The following is a 19176-nucleotide window of genomic DNA, read 5'->3' as shown; positions in this document are numbered from 1 at the left end:
TCCTGTCTTAGATATTCTGCCTTATTTTGGAATGCCATCTTTGCTTATGGTTTTTCACTTTTGTTAAAGTAGAACATGGAGTTTGAATGGGCCTTTGGTGTAACTAGCTATGGCAAGAATCTTCTAAGAGATGTGCTCCTTGGAGGTGCAATGTCCTTAGCTTGTTTGCCTTTTCCAGAAGCCACAAAATGGCTTTGGAGATAAACAGGCCTATGCTACAGAGCCACCAGCACAAGGCACCTGGTGCGCAGGAGCTGAGGTGCAGCCTGTGGTTAATTGGTAATAATCATGTCCCCACATCTGCACGGTGGGGGCTGTTTCTCTCATTTCACACCCCAGTATCCACCAGTCAGCCTGGTGCATGTGTGTGGGGAATATTTAAAGGCAATGTGACTTTCTGATTTGTCTGCAACATTTCAGTGTCGCCTAGTTGGAAGGCCAGGTTTACGGGTCCAAATTGTCCATAGTACAGAAAACCATTTATCAGGGGAAGCCCGTAGACCCATAGGCACAGCTATAACCAAAAGAATTCATGAAAGGAGTACTGAAGGTGAGTGGGTTTCCTCCACAGGTTTTCTCAGGTTTTTAAATGCAGGTCACGTTGCAGGCTCTTCTGCCAGCTGTCCATCCATGCAAGGCAGTTGGTCACCCCGCAGGCTCACTTCGGAGATGAAGAGTGCTGGGTTCAGCAGCGCCTCCTGTCCTTAGGTCTCTGTGTATTTGAGGTGGAACTGATGAGCTTGGGAACCAGGGAGAAGCGGTGGAGCTGCTGTTGCCTTGAGCTGCCTGTGTCAGGCAAGGTCTCCGCCTCGCTGTGACTTCTGCTTCCTGGAGACACATCTGCAGGCGTTCCTCACACAAACAAGGTTTTCTCCCTCTTGTGGATCACGGTGTGTGACTGACAGCTTTGGTAATTTTCCCAGCTGGATTTGAAAGTGAAGCAGGCTGACCTGTCACCAAGAATTCTCTGCCATGGAGGGTCGTGGAAGAATGGGAAGAGGTGCTGGCGGTCACAGCAGCCCAGGGTTCGTCCGTGCTCGTTTATAGATTTGTGTGCCCACCCAGTCCTCACTGGGCCCTCCCAGTTTTAGAAATGTTGAACACTAGTGCTTGTAAGATTCGAACAGTGAGTTTACCAGCTCTGAGAAAAACAAACTCCAGAACCTTGAAGAATGATTCTCTGTTATCGCACCCACATCACACCAAATCCATTTGTCATCATTGCAGACTTCATCTTTCTGGTTTCAAGCACCATCTCACAGTTATTTGTCTTTTTCCAGTCTGCTGTTGACAGGGTTAGCTCAGCCCGAAAGGTGCCCCCACCTTTGAGGCAGTACCCGCACGTGATGTCCAGTACCGTGGTCTTCCCTCTTGCTGCTGCCTGTCAGTCGTGGCAGAGGAAAGTGCCATCTGTCAGTCTCCTTTTTATGGACTCCTCATCTTGAGAATTGTAGTTGGGCTGGAAGGGTGCAGGGCTAAGGGGTGCAGGGAGGAGCCCCCGGCCCAGGGCTGGCTTGTCTTGGTTTATAAGAAGCTGTGCTGGGCTCTCCTGGGGCCTCTGCGAGGTGTGTGGAGGCAGAGGCTGAGCAACGGGAGCCACACGTAGTGAGGCATGGATTTGCTTTAAAAAAAATCTTTAGCGTCATCTCCCTATAGCAGCACTTGAAATAAACAAGAAGAAGTTAGGTGGGCCAGGCCCAGCAAGAGGGAGGAACGCCGCCCTCCAGAAGCAGAGGTCAGTGGGTGCTGGCTGTGACCTGTCCACAAGGTCACCCTCTGTCCTTGAAAACCCAGGTGTTGACTGTCTACTGTCCGTACATAATTTTTCACCTCAGGCCTCAAAGATGCTTGGGTGCGGGGCAGCTCTCAGAATCAACCAGAAGCCTGGAGAGCCTCCATCTGGCCACTACCAACACCCAGCTTCATAATGTCCCTGTGAGATGGCCCCTTCACCCACCCACCCGTCGCCGCGCAGCCCGTTTCTTCAGCTCATCCAGCCTTCACTCAGGTGTCCAGGGGTGCCTCCTCAGTCCAACCTATTTGAAGTAACACCCCTTCCCTACCCCTTTCACTTCTTTGATTTTTGTCTACCTGCCCCAGAACATCAGCTCCAGGAGGAAGGGGACTTTGGGTAACCAGATGGCAAATGTCTGCTGCGGCATGATCACGGATCTTGGTAGGAAATCACCATCACAGAGTGAATGGAAGCGAATCACCTCAAAGAGGGTGCTGTTGACAGCGACATGTTTAGCAACAGTTTCCAAACTTCCTGGCTGTGGGCTAGGGCTGTTTGGGGCGATAAACCTCTCTCTGCCACCATCTTTTCCACCCTACCCTACATCAGGATGGATGAAAGCATGGCCTTGCTTTTTAGGGTGCTCGTGTCTTTAAGACCTGTTCAGCCCTAGGCTTAGGGAGCAGGCCCTGCAGTGCAGTGGGTTGGGCTGTGGGAGACCTGAGGGCTAGGGGGAAAGGGGTGGGTAAATGTGGTTCTGTTCTAAGTGGAGGGTCCCGCCTTAGGTGTGTCTCCCTTGGCCGCTGGGTGGTGGCTGCTGCGTGGAGGATGGACTGAGGTGGGCCCTAGTGGAGGTAGGGGCGACACCTGAGGAGCAGGCCCTGCCGCGTCCTGGGGAAAGGCTGCATGGTTGAGGCCTTCCCCTGCTGGCTTCATCCTTGGCATGGCAGCAGGAGCACACAGAGTGGGGGCCCCACCCCATCGCCCCTGCCCCTGAGCCCAGAGCCTGGCCTGTGATGGGTCCTCAGGACACGTTTTGTCCAGGAACCCAGGGGCCCAGGGGCCAATGACAACCTTCACAGGCATCTGCTGAGAAGACACTGGCCAGCGCTGGATTTGCCCAGCTCTCCCAGGCTTGGTCCAAGGGCTCAGGAGTGGACCCATCCCTGCCTCGAAAAGATCCATTTTAAAAATCAGTGACCCTGGACTTTTACTCTCTCTGCACGTGGTTAAGACTTTATCCCTAATTTTATTTGAGCGGTGAGGCAGGGACTGCCATCATCCCGCATTTTATAGACGGGACAGACGGACTCATGGCTCCCTGTCATGTCCAAGGGATGGGCTGGCACCTCTCGGACCAGGCTTACCACCAGGGCTCTTCTCTGAAGCCCCAGTCTGACCGGCCTGCTGCTGGGAATCCTCCTCTGCCCCCACACTAACCTCGGCTGGGGCTGAGCCAGGGCGCGTCGGACCAGCCAGGGCGACCCAGCCAGGGTGACTGTCGGCCCCGCTCCTATGGGGCAGCAGGGAGGGACGTCAGCAGGGTGGGGCGGGCACCCGAGTGGTATGCCCCGCCCTGCCCCGCCTGCCCGCCCTGGTGGCCGTCTGGGGGCGAGAAGTCCTGAGAGAACCAGACGGAAGCACGCTGGGACTGACACGTGGACTTGGGCGGTGCTGCCTGGGTGGGTCAGCCTGGGCTGGGAGGCAGCCCCGGGACACAGCTGTGCCCACGCCGTCTGAGCACCCCAAGCCCGATGCAGCCACCCCCAGACGAGGCCCGCAGGGACATGGCCGGGGACACCCAGTGGTCCAGGTGTGGCGGGGGTGAGGGGAGGGGGGGTGGGAGCGGTTGAGATGGGGCCGTGGGGAGGGAGCTGAGATACTGCCGTGTGGGACGACGCTATAGGTGGGGATCGCTGAGCTGGGCGGGCTCCTCTGGCTGTGGGGCCTCCTGTGTTTCTTTTGGGAGGTGGAAAGAAGTGAGTGCCCTGTCCTTCCTCCCTGCCATGAGATTCCAAGACCGGACCTGGCAAGTGCCCTATCCCAGCCAGTGTTCCTGGGGCTCTTCCAGGCAGGGCTGTGTTCCCCAGGCCAGGAGCATTGTCCTGGACAGTCAGGAGGCATAGCCCCTGCCAGGTGGGACCACCCTGTGTATGCATGACCCTGACAGGCAGGCGCTGGGACAGTCAGGAGGCCAGGTATGGGGCACGGGCTGGAGCCTGCAGCTGGACAGGGGGCGTCCTGCCACCACGTGACAGCTGTGTACTGGGGACAAGCTCCCCGCTGGCTTCAGCTCTCAGAGCATTTGGTGGTGGGGAGAAGCAGGGCCTGGGCAGGTCGCCTGGCCACCAGCACTGCTGCCTGTAGGAGGCTCCCCGGGCAGGTGACGCCTCAGAAACCAGGCGAGATGGTGACCGCAGGCCATTGGTCAGCTGGGGAGGGCCTCTGCCAGGGAGCTCCTGAGAGCAGCCCCCACACTGCTGAACCCCTTGGCTCTGGGTCTTGGGCTGAGGCCTCAAGTGGCTGGACCCTGGGCCTAGACTCAGGCCCTGTGGGTTCCAGAGCAGTCTCCTGCCTGCACTGAGTCCCCAGGGTACCTACCCTGACCATGGCAAGGTAATGGCACCTTCTGGCCCCACCAGTTCCCAGCTGTACGAGGGCTGAGGACCCTAGAAGTGCTGGGAAGAGTTGCAGGAAGGCCCAAAGGGGCAGTGCCACCATCGGATGTTGGCACCCAGATGAAGGGAGTGCTGGCTGCGTGGGAAAAGCTGGCAGCCCAGATCACAGCCCTGTCAGGCGCCAATTACAGGGGAGGGCTGCCCTCAGCGGGGCCTGCCCCTTGCTCTCTTCCTCTTCCCCCACCCACATTCATCCAGGCGTGTCGGGCAGGGCCAACTCCCCAGGGCTCCAGGGCCTCCTCTCTGGCGGCTGGGTTTGAGTGGCTCCACCTTCACTACGTCCCTCCCAGGCTCAATGTTTAAAAAGGAGTCCTTGCCACATATCTGGCAACTTCCTTTGCAGGCCCTTATTGGGTAGTGCCAAGGATTCTGGAGGGGCCTGTCGGGCAAAGCTGCCACGCCCACGCCTTTTCCTAGCCTTCCCTCCTGCAGCCACATCACGAAGGCTGGGCCAGGCGAGAACAGAGCTGGAGGGCGGCACCCACACTCTCCGGTTTGCTGCTCTCCTGGCCTGGCCCCGGACAGTTCCCTTTTCTGAATCGAGGGGCCGTGTGACCACCTGTTTGCTCAGCGGTGGATGCTGCTTCTGCACAGGGGCCGTTTGCTCTAGCAAGTTCACAGGAAGCAGGCTGCTGGGCTCAGGGAGTGCAGAGTGGTGGGAGGAAGCTGTTCAGGCTGCCCAAAGCTTTCCGGTTCTTGGCACACCCCGTGTCCCCCACGCCCCCAGCAGGATGGAAGATTCCCAGCCTGGGGTCCTAGTCAGCCCTCAGGTAGCCAACTGTCTGGGTCATCCTCTCCAGCCTGACATCCTTGTCTCCCTAGCGGCTGTGGAGGGTGCCCCTGTGCCCACCTGGCCAGCACCACCTGCCCAGCTCAGAGAAGGGGCTGTGGCTGCCGCCTGCCGCGTAGGGCAGATTGCTTGCCTGGAAGGGCTCTTCTTGATTTCCTCCTTCCAAGGAGGCCAGGGGGTGGCTCTGTGTTCTCAGTACTGTGCTGGCCGCGATGGGGGTGAGAGTCGGTGCAACTGAGCTTTCTGCTGTTTCTAGCTAACGGCTAGGCAGTGCGGGGCGGGAGCCACCTGGACACAGGTCCCGCACCTCCCCCCCCCCTTTTTTTTTTCAAGACAGAATCTCTCTCTCTCGCCCAGGCTAGAGTGCAGTGGTGCAATCTCGGCTCACTGCAACCCCGACCTCCTGGGTTCAAGCCATCCTCCTGCTTCAGCCTCCCAGCTGGGACCACAGGTGCACACCACCACACTCAGCTAATTGTTTTTTTTTTTTTCTTTTTTTTTTTTTGAGACGGAGTCTCGCTAGATGGAGTCTCACTCTGTGGCCCAGGCTGGAGTTCAGTAGTTTGATCTCGGCTCACTGCAACCTCTGCCTCCCAGGTTCAAGTGATTCTCCTGCCTCAGCCTCCCGAGTAGCTGGGATTACAGGCGCCCGCCACCACACCTGGCTAATTTTTGTATTTTTTTTTTTTTTTTTTTTTTTTTGAGACGGAGTCTCACTCTGTCACCCAGGCTGGAGTGCAGTGGCGTGATCTCGGCTCACTGCAAGCTCCGCCTCCCAGGTTCACGCCATTCTCCTGCCTCAGCCTCTCCGAGTAGCTGGGACTACAGGCGCCCGCCACCACACCAGGCTAATTTTTTGTATTTTTAGTAGAGACGGGGTTTCACCGTGGTCTCGATCTCCTGACCTTGTGATCCGCCCGCCTCGGCCTCCCAAAGTGCTGGGATTACAAGGTTTCACCATGTGGGCCAGGCTGGTCTTGAACTCCTGACCTTGTGATCCTCCCGCCTCGGCCTCCCCAAGTGCTGGGATTATAGGCGTGAGCCACCATGCCCGGCCCTGGCTAATTTTTAAAGCTTTTTGTTGTTGTTGTTGTTGTTTTTGTTTGTTTTTTGTAGAGCCGGGGATGTCCCTATGTTTCCCAGGCTGGTCTTGAACTCTTGGGCTCAAGTGATTTGCCCACCTCGGCCTCCTGAAGTGCTACGATTACAGCCACCGTACCTGGCTCTAAAGCTCCTTTTTAAAGGCACCTTTGGACTGTGTGGCTTTTAGTGGAAAGTTAAGGGTGGGGCCCCCATGTCCCTTCTGCAAGTCTTGTGTGTTAAGTCAATGAAAACTGTTTACAGAGAGCCTGGGGCCAGGTAAATAACAGGGCCCCGGGTATCAACCACGCCAGGACAGGGCGTGGAGGCCAGGGCTGTACTGGGTTAGGCAGGCTGGCAGTGAGGACTGTGTCCTTCTGTGGTAACCCAGGGAGCAGACCTGGTCCCCAGACCCAGGCCACAGCCAGATATGGGGCAAGCCAGTTGTCCCCAGAGTGGAGGCTGGCTGCAAATGACGCTGGTGAAACCACACTCACTGCCAAGTTCCAGGACAGACAGCACTTCCTCCCACAGGACTTTCTCCAAACTCCAGGGGTTAATGGTTGGCCCTGCTGTGGGGAGGGGCTGGAGCCAGGATAGCCTCTGGCAGAGCGGGAGGTGTCAGAGGATGCAGCTCTGGGCTGCTGGAGCGACCTGTGCTTGCCTCCAAGATCTCGCCGGGCCTCCCTCAACCAGGATTGGGAGTGTGAGCTGGCCGGCCTGGCTCTGTGACCTCGGGCGTGGTCAGTGCCCAACTTGCGGGTCTTTTCTCCTGTGGGAAGCGTCTAGGCGCAGACTTGGAGAGAGCGCCAAGAAGGACGGAGACCTGCCACTCTGTCCACAGCACACCCTCGTCCACTCATCTGTGGCAGGTTCTTGGGAGCACACCCCCGGGTTGCAGCCGGCTCCCCGCAGGGGCAGACAGGACCTTTTGGGAAGGGTGGGGTGAGACTCTCCAGTGTCCAACTCCTCTGCCACCCATCTCCTGGTCACCTTCTCCCCTGTTCTCTTTGAGGGGAACAAGCAGGGCCCGGCCCAGGCACCTTTTGTGGGGATGAGTTGTTGCCGTGACCTGCGCAAGTGCTGGCCACTCAGTTGCTCCCAGCCGCCACTGTGCCTCATTTCTGGCTGCCTGTGTTCTCCCAGGGGTCAGCAGATAGGTGCGATTAGGCGTTTGAATGCTTGCCAAGTTGCCCTCCATCAAAGCTGTCCCCATTCACAGTCCCACGTCCCCCAGCCCTGAGGGAGGTCTCTGAGTGACGAACTCGAAGCAGCAGGGCCGTGGGGCCTCCCCAGGGCTTGACCATCTCCTGTCCCACAGGCCCGAGTGCCAGGCATGGACGGGGACGCTGCTGCTGGGCACGTGCCTTCTGTACTGCGCCCGCTCCAGCATGCCCATCTGCACTGTCTCCATGAGCCAGGACTTCGGCTGGAACAAGAAGGAGGCCGGCATCGTGCTCAGCAGCTTCTTCTGGGGCTACTGCCTGACGCAGGTTGTGGGCGGCCATCTCGGGGATCGGTAACTGCTCCTCTTCCCCATCTCCAGGCTGGTGGGGGCCGCCCAACTGGGGCCTCCAGGGGCGAGTGGGCTGGCTTTGCTGCTGCACACACAGGATGTGACTCCCGGGGAAGGAGCTTGATGGATAAATTTGGGCAGAAAACCCACCCAAAGGAAGATGGGAGCTGGGAGGGGAGAGGCCAGGCTTGGCAAGGCCCCAGGGCCCTGCAGGCAGAGGAGGCAGGCAGCTCCCCTGGAGTACCTGGTCTCCTCATGAGGCAGCTGTGGGGTCATGAGCAGGCCCTGTAGAGGCAGACAGGCCAGGCCCAGCTCCGAGCACCCACTCGAGGGCTGCCCTGAGTCAGGGTGGGGCCCCTTGGTCCTGCACAGCCACATCCTCACCTCCCTCTGTCTCCCCTCCAGGATTGGGGGTGAGAAGGTCATCCTGCTATCAGCCTCTGCCTGGGGCTCCATCGTGGCCGTCACCCCACTGCTTGCCCACCTGAGCAGTGCCCACCTGGCCTTCATGACCTTCTCACGCATCCTCATGGGCTTGCTCCAAGGTAAGGGGAGCTCAGGTGGCTCCCTCACGCGCTCTGGCACCAGGTGGGGAGACAAGGGGAGTGTGCACGGATGTGTGTGCAGGTGCACGGGTACATGCAGGTGGTGTACAAGTGTGTGTATGTGCATGCCTGCATGCATGCGTACACCTGTGTGTGTAAGTGTGTGTGTATGTGCATGCCCGCATGCATGCGTACACCTGTGTGTATGCGTGTGCAAGTGTGTGTATGGGCATGCCCATGTGCATGCATGCACCTGTGTGTGCGTGTGCAAGTGTGTGTGTATGGGCATGCCCGTATGCATGCGTACACCTGTGTGTGTGCGTGTGCAAGTGCGTATGTCCCTGCAGACACGTGTATGCGAGCAGTGTGCATGTATGTTTGTGCTTGTGCATGTGTGTACATATGTGTGCATGCACACGTGTGTGTGCATGTGTGCCTGCAGGTGGTATGCATGCGTGTGCATGCCTGTATGTGTGTGTATGTGTGTGCGTGCCCGTATCCATGTGTATGTGCTTATGCGTGCCCATATGCGTGTGTACGTGTGTGAACGTGCCCGTATGAGGGTGTACGTGTGGCCATGCATGTGCCTTCTGTAGGTGCACACTCTGCAGTGATACACAGGATCACAGGGGGCACCTGTGTAGTGAACTTGCCCCTGCCCCTGAATTTTGTCACCAAACACCTTAGTTCAGTGGCGGATTCCAGCTGCAAAGGACCCACTGTGGGACTCTGGGTTTTGTGCATTTTGGTCACACGTATGCTGATGATTCCTCGGATACTAGGGCCTTGGAGCGCCTTAATTGTCAGGAGAACAAGGTGGGTGGGGGGCAAAGGGGGCTTTGGGAGGCCCCTACTTGGCTGGGGTCCCCTGGAGAAACAGCTAGGCCTCCAACCTGCAGGGGCCTGCCGGCCCCGAGAGCCTGCCCCAACCCAGCCTGCCTGGCCACCCCACCCATCAGCAGTTCCCGGCCTGGGCCACTCCTCCCCCAGTGTCCTGGGCCATCCAGACCCCCACTCAGGACTCCCCCTACCTTCCTGAGCCGGCATCAGGTTCAGAGCGCTGGCCATGGCTCCCCTAGAACCTCTGCCCTCCTTCTCCTCCAAGTCCGGAGACTTTGGGGAGTTCACTCCCAGGCCGCGTTCTCCTCCCTCTCCACACCCTCACTCCCCAAGGTTACGGCCTGGAAGGTGCTACCTGGGACTCTCTCCATAACAGAGGAAGGGGGTCTGCCCAGGAGAGAGGCCACTCTCATGGTCACGGGGTGTCACATGAGAACAAGGGCCCCATGCATGGCCCACCCTCAGAAGAGGGTGCAGCGAGTGCAACTGAGGATTTAGGATTGTGTGTTTACTGCGAGGCCCCATCCCAGAGCCAGCCCCTCCAGCATCACCGCCTCCCCAGGCACTGCCCGGGCCCCACTGCAGGAGCTGGAGGAGGAGGAGAGGAATGAATGAATCAACCTGGAGGGGAGGACAGGCCTGGCGGGGGGTGGGGGCCCTCATCGTTGTTTACTGGAGGGTCTTTGGGGTGAGGGAGGAGGGTCCTAAGGCTGAAGCTGTGAAGAAAATGGTGGCACTGCCTCAGACTGGGCTGACCAATGCCTCCTAGGTGTTGCTGAGAAGACCCTTGGCCCTGAAGCAGGTGGCTGTCCTCATGGGCAGCTCTGGGGACCCAGCAGGCAGCCAGACCCTGTAGGCTCGCTGCCAGCTCCAGCTGCGCTTCCTCTGCAGGGCCTAGCTTGTGCTGCGATGACTTGGCACCTGAGGCACATTCTGTTTTCTAGAAACCTTCAAAGTCTGGCACATCTCAATGTCGGATGTCATCCTGTGCCCACGAGCCTACTCTGGGGGTCTGGGGGGCAGCAATGGCGGCTGCGTGGTAACCGTGGGCACCACCTGCGGCTGGCTTTGCCGTGTTTGTGCACGCTGTCCTCGAGCACAGCGGAGATGCCGGGTGTCCCAAGACCTGTGGCTCTTGCTGTGGGGCATTGGAACTCTGGAGGGAGCCCCACAGAGCTCTGCCAGGCAGCCCCCAGCCTCCCTCCAGGGAGTGAGGGAATGGGCCCTGCCTCTGGGCCGTGAGCCTGTGAGTGAGCGCTGGCCAGGCAGGCGCTTCCTGTGTGTGGCCGTCTGTTTGACGATGCCCCCCTGTGGGGTAGCATCAGTGCCCTGTAGACAGGGCCCGTGAGTTTGGGGGACAAGCTCCTGTTGTCACGGTGGCTCCGTGGTGCCTCCCCTCGCAGAGTCCCTCCAGGTCAGGCTCAGAGCCCTCTGGATGTGGAGCTGCATGGGGTGGTAAGGTGGTTTCCAAACTTCTAAAGCGGTCCAAAAGAAATCCTGGGAGGAAGCTCAGTTTATAAAACAGGGAAGGGCAGCTTTCCTGGGGGATGTATGTGTCTGTGCACGCGTGCGGCAGGTTTCTGTGCACGCAGGTGTGTATCTTCGTGCGTATGCATGTATCTGCATCAGTGTGAGCACCGTGCAGCACTGCCAAGAAGTGTGCCAGTAGACACGTGTGTGTGCAGGCGCGTGTGTGTATGTTGGTGCGAGGACTCTGTAGAGCACAGCTGGAAGCCAGTGGTGAGAGTGTGCACATGTGCGTGTTCGTGGGGTGGGAGGGCTAGCTTGGAAGCAGGGGTGTTTCCCTCAGCTATGCGGGTGGCATGACCCTGAGCGAGCCTCGCCCAAAAGGACTCTGTTTCCTCAGTGGCACCAAAAGCCCTGCCCTGCTGGTCCCTCGGGTGGGGAGGTGAGCGAGAGGGACAGATGGACATCCTCTGGAATCACAGCCCAAACCTGAGCAGACGGGCCGGGACGAGCCTCCCTGGATGGACCCCGAGAGACCCTCCCTCCACTTGTTGCAGGGGTTTACTTCCCTGCCCTGACCAGCCTGCTGTCGCAGAAGGTGCGGGAGAGTGAGCGAGCCTTCACCTACAGCATCGTGGGCGCCGGCTCCCAGTTTGGGTAAGTCCTGGCCTAAGACAGGGCCCAGGAGAGGCCACCAGGTGAGCCCCTTGCCGAGTGGCCCCTGGTCTGCGTGGGGCATGGGCCACATAGGCCAGCAGGGCCACCATGGGTGAGACGGGTCCCGCAGGCGCCTTCTGGGCTCTGTAGCCCGAGGCTGTGCTCTGCAGGTACCAGCCCCGGGCACCGCGCTTGCTTTGTGCATATTTCTGCCTTTCTGGAGTGGCTGGCAGGTGATGAGGCTGGGACTTGGGGACATGGGTTGGAGGAGCGGCCATATCATCTCATTTTCTTTCATCTGTGCTAACAAAGCCAGATGCCGTCCCCACCCTCCTCTGGCCCCCACCCCCGCCAGGAGAGTCTGTGAGCCCGGGAGCGTCTGGGCCAGGGTGGGCCTATCAGCTGGCTGGAGGGCGGCTTGTCCTCATCCACAACACGGCAACCCCGTGCCCCTCAGTCCTCCCTCCCAGTGCCCGCTCCTTGGGCAGCTCCAGACCCTCTAGCGATGCTGGTGGCCTGGATCGAGGCCAGGCCTGGGGTGGGAGGCCTTCCCAGTGGTTGTAGCAGGGTGGATGGGTGCAGGAGCTGACCGGGGCTTCCCAGTTGCGGGGCTCAGGCCCTCGTGTTACTGTTGCTGAGGTTCAGAGGGGCGGAGGCGGCCGCTGTAGGTGGGGCCGGGAGCAGCCCCAGGCAGGCCTAGAGTGACCAGATTCATTAAATAAAAACAGACTGCCCAGAGGAATGTGAATTTCAGATAAACTGGAGGGGATATAGTTCTACTAAAGAATGAATCCTCACTTCTCCAAAACCCGGTTTCATTGAGTGTCCTGCGGTTTTTCTGCACCCAGGTGGGAAGCGGAGACAGGGTCAAGTGTGGGCTGGGAGGGGCAGGAATAGTGCTACCCCAGCCCGCCCTAGTGCCCAAGGCCAAGTCCTGCTGCCCCAGGAGCTGTGTCCACCCCGCAGAGGCTCCGCGGGAGTAAGGAGGCCCCATCTGGATGCCAGGCCCCGCTTTGGGGCTCTCTCTCTTCCTCCTTTTGCCATGATGTTAACTATCCCCCCACCCGGTGCCAGTGGAGGGGCCTCAGCAGCAGAGGGGGGCTGGGCCGCCAGCCAGGTCATACCCAGAAGGGAGCCTCTGAGGGGCCATTTGGGACAATAAAATCATGGGAACGGGATGGGGGTTGTTGGATTTGGCCGTCGTGGTATTTTTGCATCGAGAAGTCTTTTTGAATTTTATCTTCAATGATGTTTGAAGCACAAAAACCGTGGGGAGTTTCATTGTAGTATATGCTCATCACTGTCTCCTCCTTGGTGCCGTTTTTAGTTGAAAAGGATCCACATGACAAATTGTAGGCCAATTTGAAGGCCTAGAAGCAAGATGTGAAAAGCAATGTGAGTTCCACAGCAGCCGCCCGACTGGGACACACGCGTGGCTGGTCCGGGGTCCGCCCCAGCCCTGTGTGTCCGGAGTCTCCCCTGAATACCCGAAGTCCTTAACAAAATAGGCCGGGACGGTGGCTTCTGAGCTGCTGCTCTGAAGGCGATGAAAACACCCTCTTCTCCAGGGGCTCAGCCTGCACCAGGGTGGGGTTTCTGAGAGGCCCCTCCTCACCCAAGTGGTGCCGCTGAGGGGCCTGGCCACACTCCCCCTGTCTTTGCAGGACACTGCTGACGGGGGCAGTGGGCTCCCTGCTCCTGGAATGGTACGGCTGGCAGAGCATCTTCTATTTCTCCGGCGGCCTCACCTTGCTTTGGGTGTGGTACGTGTACAGGTACCTGCTGAGTGAAAAAGGTAACGCAGGCAGGGCGGGCTAGTCCCAGGCGCCCACGGCTGCCCAGTGCCTCCTCCCCTGGTGGCAGCCGCTGAGCAGCCTGGAGCAGGAGCCTGGAGACGGCAGCTTTGACCTCCCAAAGAATCCACCAGTGAGGAAAAGTGCTCGGGTGCTGAGCTGTCAGCGGCTCTGCCACCCAATTTGATCTGGAAGGTTCCATCTAGGGCTAAGGCAGACACCCAGGAAAACCGGCTGGGCACAGGTCCAGGCAGGGTGCAGGAGCAGCCAAGTCTTTGGGTGGCCAGGAGGGGGCTCTGGAAGAGGCCGTGGGGAGGGTCGTTCAGAACGCGGTTCTCAAAGGTGATGCTACCTGTTAGGTGCCTGGTAGAGAAGGCCACGGGAGGCTGGCGCCCATGTGCAGCCTGAGGCATGGACGAGGCCTGCTGACCCCTCTGGAACCACCCCCAAATCCCCAATCCTTTGGCAGCGGACGGCACCTCCCGCCCTGACAGCCGTCACTTTGACACCGTTGCTCCCTCAGATCTCATCCTGGCCTTGAGTGTCCTGGCCCAAGGCCTGCCGGTGTCCAGGCACAGCAGAGTCCCCTGGAGACGGCTCTTCCGGAAGCCTGCTGTCTGGTGAGCTGGGACCTGTGCTGCCCCTTGGAGCAGCGGCCGGGCCGGTGACCATGGGGGTGTGAACCTGGCTGGACCTGACAGCCCCTGAACCAGCAGGGCCTAGGGCTCAGAGAAGTGGGACTCTGGCCCCCAGGGGAGGCCTCTCGGGGTGGGTCCCACAGGCCCGGCCAGCTTGTGCGGCACCAGAGTCATGGTCCACCCTTGGGCACCGCAGGGCAGCCGTCGTCTCCCAGCTCTCTGCAGCCTGCTCCTTCTTCATCCTCCTCTCCTGGCTGCCCACCTTCTTCAAGGAGACCTTCCCTGATGCCAAGGTGAGTCGGCGGCTCCCGCAGGGTGAAGGAGCGCCCAGAAGGTACGAGGTTTGAGCTGCACCAGGCACCGTGGGTCCTTGGCCTGCAGATGGTGGAACCCTCGGCTCCTCCTGGACTCTGAGGGTCCTGGCACTGCCAGGCTCTTCCTCTGGAGAGGACCCCGTCCATGCTCGGGGCAGGTTTCTGTGTTTGAGGCTGGAAATGATGCGGGCACTCGGTGCCTTCCTGCTGCGGCTGCAGCCCTCCCTGCCCTCACCGGTGACCTGCTGGCCCACAGAGCCCGACTTCAGAGCCCGAGGAGGCCGGTGCAGAAGCCGGGATGTGGACAGAGGGGTCACCTGCGGTCAGCACGGTTCCTTCTCTGAGGCTGTCTTGCTGCCCGGCCGGGTGGTGGTCAAGAGCTGCACATTCCCAGGAGCAGGGCTGGCCTTGCCGGAGAGCTTTCCTGGGCAGTGGTGGGCACGGGAGGGCTGTCCAGCCTAAGGATCCTCTTCCAGATGGCCAGGTGCCAGCCCTGGCCCCTTCTGAGGCCACACTCCCCCCTGCAGGGCTGGATCTTCAACGTGGTGCCTTGGTTGGTGGCGATTCCGGCCAGTCTATTCAGCGGGTTTCTCTCTGATCATCTCATCAATCAGGGTGAGCCCCAGGGAGGGGACTGGGGCCAGAGGCCACACCCTGGTTCACCTCTCTTTTGAGGGGCAGGATGCTCCCCTCCTGGGGGTGCAGCTTCAGCACACGGAGAGCTGGGACAGAGGGGCACTTCTTTCCAGGCTCGGCCTCCTCCTTAAAGGGTGGGGTTAGACTGTGGTGAGAGGGTCTGGTCTCACCGTGACTGTGGAGCTCACCCTGGGGGCTGGATGCAGCCCCTGACCCTCCGGGAAGGCACCTGGAGGGGTCAGAGGTTACAAGCATCCTTGAACCTTTGGAAGAGCTTCCGTCTCTGTCCCACGTGCTCCAGACCCACACTGGGATGAGCCCTGAGTGGGCTGCGTGTTTCCTCCCCTAGTGCCGTGGCCGCTGCACAGACACGCACAGGCGGATGCACACGCGTGCCCACGTGCTCTCTCCACACATGTATCCCTATTCTTAAAATGTTCATGTTTGTCCTAATTGCAAAAGGAATACACATTCGTTGTGGAAAAGCTAGAAAATCTGGGGCAGCAGAGGAAGTGGGGCCGCTCGCCTGTTTCCGCCTCTGTAACTGCCGTGTGGCTGTTCTTCTGTGTTTCTGCCCAAACCCACGCCTTGGGAACCTTCCAAGGGCACACATGCTGCCTGGCAGCTGCACCACACACACACGTGTGCACACGTTTTTGCCTGCAGCACGGGACAGCTGTCTTGAGCCCCAAGCCTCTTCCTCCGCTGCTGCCCCTCTGCAGCCATTCGGGATGGGACCCCCTCTGGGTGCCGTCTGGGGTGTCAGCACGAAAGGGCTAACGGGAGCCCCTTCCCTGGCCTCCCCTCGTAGGTTACAGAGCCATCACGGTGCGGAAGCTCATGCAGGTAGGAGAATCATTCCAGTCATTCTCTCTGGATATCCCCGCTTTGTTCAGGGTCTCCCAGGACCGCAGGGTTGTGTCCCCAAGTCACCTGATGTCTGGGACCACACAAATGCCAGGCCTCTCCATGTGTCCAGCACTGGGGCCCAGAGGGGGCTGTTTAGACAGCTGTTGGGGGGCAGGCTGGGGTCAGCATCCTGTGCCCCTCTGGGCCCAGCCTGAGCTTGCCCGCGTCGAATAGGGCCTCCCCCTTGGAGCGGGGCTGATTCTTGCGGCGCCTCCTCCCAGATCTCCTCTAGGGGTCCTGGTCTGAGAGAGGGTTTCGGTCCCAGCCGACCTGACCCTTGTGCAGTGCGCCCAGGGGGGCTGTCGGGCGGCCGAGTCAGGAGAGGGCCCAGCTGCAGGCGGGCCGGGTGCCTGCCCGTCACGGTGGCGCTTTCCTGCAGGGCATGGGCCTTGGCCTCTCCAGCGTCTTTGCTCTGTGCCTGGGCCACACCTCCAGCTTCTATGAGTCTGTAGTCTTTGCATCAGCCTCCATCGGCCTCCAGACCTTCAACCACAGGTGAGGGCTGACTGCTCCATCCACCAGAGCCACCATGCTGCCCGCATGCCCCAGGCCCGCGCATGTGAAGAGGGAGCACTGTCCGCCTCTCTCTGAGTGTCTTCCTCACACTTCACCCCCTTCCCAAGCTGCTGGGCAGCGACTGCATTGAAGACTCAATAGGAGTTCTTTAGGAACCAGCAATTCACATCAGTGAGCAGCACGTGCGCATGACTTGTGCAGACGTGCTTTCCCCCAAGCGCTTAACTCTAAGGAGTCGCTTCCTGCACTGGGTCCCCCATGAAGACGGGCAGCTGGGGCTCGTGTTGGTGTGGTGTGCAGGGCTGCAGCGCTCAGGCCAGTGGGCGGCTGGGGCTGGCGTTGGTGTGGTGTGCAGGGCTGCAGTGTTTGGCCAGGGAGCGGGCCTGGCATCTCCCAGCCCCTCCCGTGGCTCCACTAGACTTTGCTTCCCCACTTCCCCCGTGACAACCCTGGGCCACGAGCTCGGTGGTGGCCAGGGCCGCTCACCACCCTCTTTCCTCCCCACAGTGGCATTTCTGTTAACATCCAGGACTTGGCCCCGTCCTGCGCCGGCTTTCTGTTTGGTGAGGACCTTGCCCACCCCAGCTTTGCCCCTCCCTGGGCCTCCGGGTGGGTGGGCCATGGGAGATCCCGGAGGGCTTTCGCTGACCGTCCATATTCTCTCTCGCTCTGGCCTCTTCACAGGTGTGGCCAACACAGCCGGGGCCTTGGCAGGTGAGGGTGGGCCTCCGTGCCTAGGACTTCCCCTGTCTCTGGGGTTTGAGCCCACCGAGGTGCTGCAGGGTGGGGGTGTGCCTCCCTTCAGAGGGGGTCCCGGTGTCAGAGGAGGGCACAGACCCCAGAGCAGGCCCAGGAGAGGAGGATGTGGCTGCCTTCCAGGTTTCACTGGGCTTTGCTGACGACAGGTGGCTCATGGGTTGCCATCTGCCCTGACTCACAGATATGTTCCCATCCTGGGTCCCCGGGGTCCCCGGGACACCGCCTGGCCCCGCTGAGTGCCATGGATGATGGGGGTCCTCCAGCTTAGCCTCGCCTGGGCCGGCCTGTGGCTCTCATTTCCCCTTCAGCGGGACAAGGGGGACTTGTTACCAGGCCATTTCCTGGATGGCCTGTGAGATCTCTGCCTCTCCAAGACCCTCCAAGTCTGAGCCTGACCCACAGCTGGGACACTGAATTCAGCCCTGGGAACCATGGGGGCTTCTATCAGGCGCTAGACCCCCAGCCCTTCCCTGGCACTACCCTGGGAACCAGGGTGGGGCGTGGGGCCTGGGCTGCCCGGGAGCACTCAGCCCGCCTGGGCCTCTCTTGGGCAGGTGTCGTGGGTGTGTGTCTGGGCGGCTACTTGATCGAGACCACGGGCTCCTGGACTTGCCTGTTCAACCTTGTGGCCATCATCAGCAACCTGGGGCTCTGCACCTTCCTGGTGTTTGGACAGGCCCAGAGGGTGGACCTGAGCTCCACCCACGAGGACCTCTAGCTCCCAATCCCACAGCCTCTCCAAGGACCCAGGTGCCAGCAGCCCCGGGACAGAGGGGACTCAGTGTGTGCGACTTGGTCACTCCACGTCAGACGCACGAGCAGAGAGGAACGCAAACCACCATGGAGCCCGAAGCTCCTTAAGGAGAGTCCACACCAGCTGGTGGGAGGGTGGGGTGGGCCTGGGTCCAGACCAGGCTCACTGCTCTCTGGGCCTCAGTTTCCCCACCTGCCAGCGGGCTCGGCCCTGTCCTCCTCACAGGCTGGTGTGGCCGTCAGGGTGAGTGGGGTTATCGTTAGTAGGCGCAGCCTCATTCCCACCACGATCTGTTCCTCGTGGTTCCCGCCAAACCTCCCGTGGTCGCCGTGCTCTCCGCAAGCCTCCTGCAGCGCCTGCCTGCCGGTGTGAGGCTGGCACCAGGCTGTAGCCTCCCCAATCCCAGCCCACGTTGCTGTGTCTCTGGCAGGCTGTCCTCCTTAGTGCGAGCTGTCCTGTGCACTGTAGGATGCTTAAAGGTATCCCTGGCCTCCACCCACCCCCAGCCAGCAGCACCTACCCTCCCTCCTCCCAGTCAGACAACAGCCAGAAATGTCTCCAGACTCTGCCCAGCCTCCCCGGGTAGCCACCCTTTAGACACGACCTCAGAGTCTCTGCGTCTCCCAGCAGCCTGACAGAGACCCCCAGGGCAGTGGGTAGGTGGCGGGCTAGAGACCCTTGCCCGTTTCTGGGACCGTGGCGCCGCTCTCCCCTCCTGTGGATCCCTCTGCACTAACAGTGTTCTCAGTGGGCAGACGCCTGGGCACCCCTTGGGCCCTGCCCAGCATGGCCATGGCGCAGGCTCTCGAACCCGCACGGCTTTCCCAGGCCTGGTGATTCTGCTCTCCAGGGACGGTTGGCACCTTCCTCGGGGGCAGGCCCCATGCACCCCAGAACACACAGACCCACCTTTCTGGCGTTCTTTCTACCTCCCTTTTCATTGCCTGAGGAGCTGGTGGTTTCATGAGTTAATGATACATCTTGCAAGGTGTACACGTAGAGAAAAAAACCTAAAAATGTGGAAAAGCACGCCAAAGCCTTATTTAAATAATAACTATTAAACTATTCAAAAAGAAGACTGTTACTCTATTTAACACCTTTGTTTTTTGAGAGTGAACACGTGTTAAAGACTTTTTGTAACTAATTCATGAGGAAAGGAGTGACACGTTGGAATCAGGTCAAAGGAGAATCCCAGGAACAGACTCCTAGGCCGGGAGTGTTGAAATGAGCGTGCCAGCAGAGCCAGGCTGGGTTTCGGGGTTCCTTTGCCGCCAGGGGTCCTGCGTGTCCAAAGATGACAGCAATGTGCCCTGTTATCAGCTGTCCACCCAGCTTTCCCAAGATGTGGGGCCCTCATAGAGTCAGACAGCCCAGGTGTGCTGTGGAAAGGCAAAGTGGAATCTTGCACTTGAGCACAAATGTTCCCCTACAATCTCTCCAGTTTCGGTCAGCCCAACCCTGTGGCTGTACCCATGGTGCCACATCACCCCCACGGAGGCTTCGGGACGGCCCTGCTGGACTGCTGGACGCCGCTGGAGGGTCTCGGGGG

General features: G+C 59.9%; 1 protein-coding gene and 1 pseudogene across 2 annotated transcripts; both read left to right on the top strand.

Annotated features, from left to right (window-relative positions):
- Positions 1 to 3790: 3790 nt before the first annotated feature.
- Positions 3791 to 16877, top strand: SLC17A9 (solute carrier family 17 member 9). The gene is given in 13 exon segments (XM_030826031.1): positions 3791 to 3933; positions 7605 to 7802; positions 8205 to 8344; positions 11209 to 11308; positions 12973 to 13103; positions 13625 to 13721; positions 13936 to 14032; positions 14581 to 14668; positions 15501 to 15535; positions 15978 to 16093; positions 16622 to 16677; positions 16799 to 16834; positions 16837 to 16877. Coding segments are annotated over 13 exon segments (1176 nt in total). The 5' UTR covers positions 3791 to 3892.
- A 237-nt stretch (positions 16878 to 17114) lies between these two features.
- LOC115837965 lies at positions 17115 to 18703 on the top strand (annotated as a pseudogene). Its single transcript, XR_004033012.1, has one exon. The product of XR_004033012.1 is annotated as an uncharacterized LOC115837965 (transcript).
- Positions 18704 to 19176: the final 473 nt, after the last annotated feature.

Source organism: Nomascus leucogenys, chromosome 13, assembly GCF_006542625.1.
Source record: "Nomascus leucogenys isolate Asia chromosome 13, Asia_NLE_v1, whole genome shotgun sequence".
Lineage (NCBI taxonomy): Eukaryota > Metazoa > Chordata > Mammalia > Primates > Hylobatidae > Nomascus > Nomascus leucogenys.
This window is presented reverse-complemented; position numbering and strand designations above follow the sequence as displayed.